Here is an 8736-nt window from a genome sequence, read left to right as displayed (position 1 = left end):
TTAGGTCTTCTGGAAAAGCAATACTCCCTCTTAACTGCTTAACCTCTAACTCCTGCAGATATACACACATCCCTTTCCTCCTCCTCCTCCTCCTCCTCCTCCTCTTCCTCCTCTTCCTCCTCCTCCTCCTCCTCTTCCTCCTCTTCCTCCTCCTCCTCCTCCTCTTCCTCCTCCTCCTCTCTCTCTCTCTCTCTCTCTCTCTCTCTGTGCTTGTGCATGTCTGTCTGTCTGTCTGTCTGTCTGTCTGTCTGTCTGTTGTTGTTGCAGAGACAGGGTTTCACAATGTAGCTCAAATTGGTTTGGGATTCAAATATCAGCCTGACTCTGCCTCTAACTGCTGAGGCTAAAGGTTTTCACAACCACACCTGGCTCCAAACCATTACTTTGGACGCGAACGTGAGAAAGTAATTAAAGAAATTTTAAACAAACCCTAACTATAAATTCTCCCTGAACTTGGATTCTGCATCTGCTCCCCACACCCTGTCTTCGTCCTGGTGCAGTTCATTGTCTGGTCTCAGCCTCCGAGTCACTTCTCGCCAGGCCTTGGTTGGTCACTCTAGGAAGGACCGATTATTCTCCTTCTAAGATCATAAACATTTGCAGTTCTTTCGGTTTCTCGTCCGCCTTTCTGATAAGTGCGGTTGGTTTTGTTTACGTACGCCCAGCAGACGCTCACTGTCTACCTTATAAGATCAAGTATCCGTATTCATTTTTCTACACTTCCTGTTACTACTGACACGTGGACTTGAAGTCATGAATCACCTTTGCCCTTCCTCCCAATGCCTGGCATGACACCTTACAGACAGCACAGACTTGAGTTAATCATTCAACAATGGAGGAGCCCTGACCTTGCACACCTGACTCATGGGAAGCCCTGCTCCCCTACTATAGACTTCATAGTCACAGTAGAACATGACTCTTCTACCTTTCTGAATCATCTTGTACATTCAATTTTGATTTAGACTCCCTCGTCTATTGTTCCACAAAAGGTGACAGCGTTCTTTAAAAGCCAACTATCTGAAAGATTTTGGAAGTTTACCCTTCAGGGCTGAGGAAGGAGTTCAGTGCTAGAACATTTACCTGGCATGTGTGGGGCCCTGGGCTCAAACCACAGCTCCACAAGGAAAAAAAAAGGGAAAAGAAGATAAAAGAGTATTCAGCCTTCACTCTTGGATAGAAAGACCTGATGGGGAAGTATGTACAGGGCAGACAGGGAGAGATCAGTTTTGGCTTCCACCATGATGATGTCCCTGAAGCTTCAGGTTGTGTATCTGCTTGGCAACGGTCATTCTCAGTCTCGGGCATTAGTATGCAGATCTGGCTGACAACAGAAGTTAGATAGAAGCTAGATGATGATAGACGCTTGCTCAGAACTTCTGAAGCAGAGGGGAGTTAGAGACTGGGATCCTGGGGCTGGGGATGCAACCACAGTGTGCAGACAGCAGGATGGGGGAATGGGTGAGGCCACTCTACGGGAGACATTGGATGACTAGAACTCATCTTAAGGATATGACATCATAAGGAAATATCAGAACCATTCCATTTTGACATCCCCAGATGACACAGGTTTCTCTAGCAGATTAGCAGGTATACAAGGTATGCCTTTGACTCATTAATCTTCTGGGTAACTGACAAGAAAAGTAGACCAATGCTGAGAAGGAGGTATAGCATGTGAGGCCTTGAGTTCAAACCCTAGAACTGAGTTTTATGATTAGTTGTGAAAAGAATGGGAGAAGAAAGAAAGAACTAAGGTTTGGAAAGAAAATGATGGAACCTAGCAAGAAGTTTTGGGCTGGGCAAAATGGCGAAAAAAGAAAAGCTAAGTGTGGTAACAAATATCTGTAATTCCAGCACCCAGCAGGCTAAGGCAGGAGGATTGCCATCAGTTACAGAAGAACTGAGACTACAGAGTAAGGTCCTGTCTGGAGGAACACAAACAGACAATGGGGCTGGAGCGATGGCTCTGTGGTTAGAGCCCTTGCTGCTCCTGCAGGGGACCTGGAACCCAGATGGCAGCCCACAACCGCTTGTAACTCGAGTTCCAGGGGACCTGATGGCTTCTGGCCTCCTCATATACCAGGCATGCATGTGACGCACATGCAGGCAAAACACTTGTGCACATATAGCAGGCACCATGTAGTAAAAATAAACTGAATTACACAAAGTAAAAAAAAAGAACCTGGCCATATTACAAATATACAGCAGCTTAACATGGTGGATCTGGTGGCAAATGCCTGCAGTCTTGCTACTCTGGAGGCTATAGCACAGGGATAAAAAGTAAGGTTCTGTCTCAAAATAAAAAGGAAAAGAGAAGACTGTGTATTTAGCATAGCATGCTTACCTTGCCTGCATGTACAAGACCCCAGGTTTAATTTTTATACTTAGTACTATGGGAGGAAGAGGAGAAGGAAGAGGAAGGGAAGAAGAATGGAAAAAAGAAGGAAAAAGAGGAGATGAGAAGGAGGAAGAGGAGGGTTGGCACGCAGGCAGGATACAAGGAATAATAGGATAGGACAAGATCTACATGGAGGATTCGACAAATGGTGGTGGGACAATTTGCTATAATTTGGAAAAGGTAAAGTTACATTTCTAGCTTATACTTTCACCAGAATTATCTTGGATATTTTAACTTCTCCAAAACACGCGCTAAAATATATTCATCATGACATTCTGTGTAACCTAAAAACAATAGCCTGTGAGTAATCCGGTTTTCTAACTTTTGCTCTACTCATGGGGCCAGGCAAAAGGCAGTTGCTGAAAGGTGTCCAAGAGATCTGGATGCATTGATGGGGGGGAAATGGGGAAATGTCCAAAACACATTTTTAGATGGTAAAAACAAGACATGGGAAAAGGTGGCAGGAGCAGAAAGATGGCTCAGTGGGTAGAGGCACTTGCCACCAAGTCTCACAATCTGAGCCCGGTCTTTACAGCCCACATAAAGCTGTCCTCTGGCCTCCATGTGCATGCCACGACACATCCTGACCAACACAGCATATAGACACACCATAATTCATTGTTTTTATTTTTATTTTTTTGAAGTACTGAGGATCGAACCCATGGCTTCATTTTTGTCAAGCAGGCAACTCTACCTCTGAGCTACATCCCTAGTGTGTGTTTCTCTGTCTCTCCGTCTGTCTGTCTGCCTGCCTGTCTCTCTCTCTCAGTGTGTGTGTGTGTGTGTGTGTTTTTCAACAGATTAAAAAAAATCAATTTTTATTCTTAAGGAATGCAATTAACAACAGAACAGGGTTAAATGAATTAATATAAATATTTAAAAGTATTTAAAAATTGAAAATTGTAACAAGAACATATAACTATTAAACAACAAAAAGAAAACTTCAATGAAAATCATAACAAAATATTTCTAAACAGCATATTCTTAACGAACATTTAGAAGCACAGATGAATTTCTGTTTCTCCTCTAGCACACATAATGAAAGGCGGTTCCCCAAGCTGTCTCTCAAGCGGTGTTTTCTGAAGAAGAAAGTGAATAAGACCCTCAGATGTCCTACCCTGATACTCTAGGCCAACAACGTTGGATTTAAAAAGCGTTCACGGGGAAGACATGGTCAACAGACTTATCAGTTCCCCTAATTGAAATACCAAATGCCCCAGAAGTGCCAATAGGTTACAAGCTTAATCTTGGTCTGCCGGCTCCAAATAGCCTTGGAACTGTAGAAAAATGTTTGTAACACACAACCTCTAATATGTAAAACTATGGATGACCCTGCCAGTTAGAGGAAGTCAGAGGGCTTCTAAGAATGCGAGGGAGCACAATTCTCTCCCTGTTACTACTGTCAGATATCCACTGTAAGAAACAAGAGAGTGAAATACATTGATGCCCTGTTTAAATTCAGAAAAGTTGGACCCTCCATGACTCTTGATGGCGTTATTATGTCAATGTAACATAACAAATCCACTTTATTTTTTTAATGTGCAGAAATTATTGCTACTATACTTCACTACAAATCATATCTATACACATTATGAGCTTTGATTATGAAAGCTCAGAGTAAAAATCCTTAGTGACATAGCCTTACAGTCAAAAACAACATTCACATGGCAATTATTAGCCAATGTAGCACCCAATGCTCAGAGGTGACAATGTCCCACTGACCAGCGTTCATTTAAACACATCCTTCACAGAGAGAGGGAAAGAAGAGCCAGCTTTTCAAGGCTCCTCACAAAGGATTCTCATGTTCTGTGGATCTAAAAACAAACAAAAAAAACAAACAACAACAAAAAACAAACAAACAAACAAAAAACCAAAACCAATGCAGGAGAGGGTAATACCAGAAAGTTAAGCATGCCAAAAGGGGTCTCGTTTGAATTAAAACCTAAAGCCAAGGTACCACATAATCACATCACCAACTAGTTTTCATGAGCCTTATCTTAAATGAAATCTACTGCACAATAGAGCATCAATAAATTAAAGGTCAGAGTGCACAAATCCAAATCAGTGGCAATTTGTAAAAAGCGAAATCATCATTGTCAGCTGCAAAGTTTGCCCAGTCAAACTGTTTGATTAAAATCACTGGATCAAGTAGTTTGTATATTTTTAAAACCTGTCAGCCTCTAAAGTTCCTTTTTATTATGAGGCATCAGTTTTCTTAGTAAGATCCAACAGTTACTTAAGTAGATGAGTGAAGGCAAGTAATAGTTGGTGAACGTCTTTAACGCTCTTCCCATTTTCACTTTTTAAAATGGTTAGGGAAGAACAGGAAAAGTAGATGCCATTATTCTAGCAAAAACAAACAAAACAAAACAAGCCCAAAATAATGAAACAACCAAGCAACACTAAAACCACATCACGCAGACGGATCTTCATGCTCTCATCTGGGTAACTAGTGTGTGTGTGTTTTAAAAACATACTGGTATTTTGAGGAAGGATAGATCAAAAGAAACCCAATGCCAGTTACCTCTGAAGACTGTGAATAGGTAAAAACAGGAGGGAGAGATTCATTATAATTTTTTACATTTATTTATTTGGAAGGGGCACACACTGTAGGGCTTGTGTGGAAGTTAGTGGACAGTGGTGGGAATCATTACCAACCTTCTACCATGAGTCCCAGAGATCAAACTCAGGGGATGCAATTTGGTTATACACTCCTTTACCCTCAGTAGTCTTCTATCCCATGGCACGAGTTTTAGTGTTGTCTAAATTTACTACCAAAAGCATGGATACTTTTTAGACAAATAAATAAATAAAACGAGAAACAGCAGTCATTATCAGGGAAGGAAGGAAATGGGGAAATAGGACATCTTGTACGAGTTTTCAGGTTTCAAATCTTTGCAAGATAACAGCACAAGTAAATCTTGATTGCATGTCTAGACTAGCTTCTAGAACCATCCACCAGGGAACCGTATAATCTTTGTCAAGAAGTGGTTCTTATTTCTAGTACAACATCTCATTAACTAGTACATTATCTAACACAGCATCTCATTGTCTAGCACAGCATCTCATTAACTAGTACATTATCTAGTACAGCATCCTATTGTCTAGGGCAGCATCTTATTAACTAGTATATTATCTAGTGTAGCCTAAGTAAACACAGTGGCCCATATTTCCTGAGTCTTCACCATCACTGTGGTACTGTGGTAGGATCACCTATAAACTCACAGAGGCCTGGAAACCCTGATATTAGCATAGAGGTACACAGAAAAGCAAAGACCAAAGCCCCAGAAAACTCAAAGGAGATGTCAATTACAGGTCCCAATCCCCTGTGAGAATCTGAGCTTAGGAAGGGGCCCAGTACGGTGACACAGTCTTACCTTGTAGTGGCTGATGGCATTTTCAATGGAGAGCTCAGTATGGGCCCGGTGTTCGGGGGACTGGAGGCATTCCTCACACAGGAGGTGTCTGCTAGACTCACAGAACCTGCACACCCTCTTCTGGTGAGTGTGGCAGATGTAATTGTCTCCAAGGACTGTCTCCGAACAGGGCTTCCTGCAGACCGGGCAGCTGAGAACCCCGGAGACCGAAGCCTTATCCATGTGCCGGATCAGGCACATGCGGCAGAAAAGGTGTCTGCAGTCGGTGCTCACAGCCTCCTTCAGGGGATCCAGGCAGATAGGACAAATGTCCTGGTTGTCCTTGTCAAGAGGGACCATGGTCCCACCTCACTAGTCTCCCCACTGGATCTTTTGAAGGCCAGATAGTCCCAGGTGAGAGGGTTCAGTGGAAGCGGATCTGGAGCAAGATAGAGCGGACTCAGGCCTGGACTTCAAGCCACTGTCCACGCTGTATCAGAGAGTCTAGAATATTCTATATTCTTTGTACAGGTGATCCAAACCCCAGTTCTGTTTTGAGAGTTTTCTGTGGAATCTTCTTACAGTTCAAAGTTAAATTTTAGGCCACCTCGTTATTGTCATGGCCAGAAGTAAACTATCAATGACACACACTGACAAGCTGTCCCTACTGTGTGGCTGGTAGGGAGAGTTCAGCCAGAGCTTTATGCTTTCCTCCTGAGCTGGTACCCTACAGGGTTCACTGCTACTGTGTGGTACCACCAACCACTTGAGGTGGAACCTTGTCAGTGACTCTTTATTAACCATCAAGTTTTCCAAGACAGCAATGATGTCACGTTGAAAGAGAAAGAAAACAGGAGAGGGGGCGGGGGAGGGAGGGAGGAAGTGACAGAGGGAGGGAAGGAGGAGGGAGGGAAAGAGGGAGGGAAGGAGGAGGGAGGGAAAGAGGGAGAGAGGGAGAGAGGGAGAGAGCATATGAGGCTACTCTTTGTCCTTTCTTTTCAAACAACTTCCAAGGATGACCTAAAGAAGGAAGTGCCTCCTCTTCCTCTTCCTCCTCCTCCCATTTCTTACCTGAGCACCCTCCCCAAAGTATCTCTTACTACCCCTACCTCAAATCTCTCCTTCTCAACTTCATTTTCTTGGTCTCCAGACCTAGGGAGAAGACCAGCAGGTGAGCCGGTCTTCTTGAATCTTGCCAATGATCTATACTCACATGCCTATAAAACTAGGGGGAAGGTGAAGTGACTCTCCCTGCTTCAACACCGAATTATCAGGAAGATAAAGATACACATGAGCTGCACTCAGTGAGCAGCAAGATGGACTTTGTTGCAGGGTGTGGCCATCTTTTCTTCTGGGGAAGAGGAAAGTCTTCAGCGCCTTTAATGCAAATCTCACAGAACTTCCATGCAAGTTGCATCAACTTGTAGAATGAGCCCCGAGAACATGTGGAACCACAAACTCTAGATGAGTCACACGACCATGACACCTGGGTGACGCTGGGGACGGTTCCCATAGTTGTCCTTAACGATCCCAGCTTCAACAGTGATGGTGCCTGGGGGATACCACTAGGTATATATGACTCTTCTGATGGCTGTGACCAAACACTCATCAAGAAGTAAGCTAAGGGAGGAAGGGTTTATCCGGGCTTACGTTTGAGGCTACTGTCCATCATGGAGGAGAAGGCGTGGAGGTAGGAGTGGCTGGAAGACCGTAGGGTGGTTGTTCACATCTGGGTGTATCGTGAAGCTGAAAGAGATACCTGCTGGGGCTCAGCTGGCTTTCTCTCACGTCCCCCTTGAGGTCCCAGCTCACGGAGCAATACCACTCATGTGAATGCAGGCCTTCCCTCCTTATTTAAGTCTATCTGGAAATACCCTTATTGACATACCCAAAGGCGGTGTTCATTGATGCCCTGGGTAGTTTCACTGCCCCTCCTTACAAAGGCAGCTGCCCGCGCTGCATTGGGAAAGGCAGAGTTATATCTCCCCGTCGTTTTATGCCCTGTAAATTTAGCCTAGTTTCTTTCAGGCTCTGCAGTCCTGTGAGAGAAACGTCTAAGTTGTCAGAATACAAACCAAATGGATTTATGTTAGCCTAACCATGACTATCGTCATGCTTGTTGTAACAAGCAGCATTTCTCATTTTGGGGGGGGAGGGGGCCAGGGGGATGGTCACCGTTGAGACAGAGTCTCATGAAACCCAGGATGGCCTTGAGCTCTCTATGTAACCAAGGATGACTTTTGACTTCTGATCCTCCTGCCTCCGCCTCTCAAGTTTTGAGATTACAGGCATGAGTCACCAGTGCTGGGGGTTGAACCCAGGGTTTCATGTATGCCAGGCAGGTACCCCGCGTCTGAGGAACATCCCCAGCCTTATGGCTCAGATTTTTTTTCGAATTTGTACTGACAATTCTAAACGAATCCTCGAGATATTTTATCAGCTTACATGCGAAGTGATGACTGACACTTAGGATCATTACTGGTTCCCCTTGGATTCTCTCTGATGGCCACTGGTTCTTCCGCATCTCTGACCATGTTAGAATTTTGATTCTGGTGGGGGGGGGGGGGCATCTAAAGAGAGTCAGGGTATCCTTCCCTTTGGCTGCCAGACTAATGGACCCTGTACTGGCTGGTTTTGTGAGTCAACTTGACACAAGCTGAAGTTATCGCAGAGAAAGGAGCCTCCCTTGAGGAAATGCCTCCATGAGATCCAGCTGTAAGGCATTTTCTCAATTGGTAATCAAGCAGGGGAGGGCCCAGCCCCTTGTGGGTGGTGCCATCCCTGGGCTGGTGGCCTTGAGTTCTATAAGAAAGCAGACTGAGCAAGCCAGGGGAAGCAAGCCAGTAAGAAACATCCCTCCATGACCTCTGCATCAGCTCCTGCTTCCTGGCCTGCTTGAGTTCCAGTCCTGACTTCCTTTGGTGATAAATAGCAACATGGGAGTGTAAGCTGAATAAACCCTTTCCTCCCCAACTTGCTTCTTGG

General features: G+C 44.5%; 1 protein-coding gene and 1 pseudogene across 2 annotated transcripts in view; one reads left to right on the top strand and one right to left on the bottom strand.

The window, feature by feature from the left end:
• Trim40 (tripartite motif-containing 40) overlaps positions 1–7004 on the bottom strand; it is a 10280-nt gene extending 3276 nt beyond the window's left edge. Inside the window, exons 1-2 of one of the 2 annotated variants that reach the window (XM_087597895.1) lie at positions 6861–7004; positions 5773–6190 (exon numbers count right to left, since the gene is read on the bottom strand). In XM_087597895.1, the coding sequence (XP_087454021.1) occupies positions 5773–6111 (339 nt within the window). In that variant the 5' untranslated portion in view covers positions 6112–6190; positions 6861–7004. 2 annotated transcript variants of the gene reach the window in all.
• Ppp1cb-ps1 (protein phosphatase 1, catalytic subunit, beta isoform, pseudogene 1) lies at positions 3925–4847 on the top strand (annotated as a pseudogene).
• Positions 7005–8736: the final 1732 nt, after the last annotated feature.

Source organism: Rattus norvegicus, chromosome 20, assembly GCF_021556685.1.
Source record: "Rattus norvegicus strain SHRSP/BbbUtx chromosome 20, alternate assembly SHRSP_T2T, whole genome shotgun sequence".
Lineage (NCBI taxonomy): Eukaryota > Metazoa > Chordata > Mammalia > Rodentia > Muridae > Rattus > Rattus norvegicus.
This window is presented reverse-complemented; position numbering and strand designations above follow the sequence as displayed.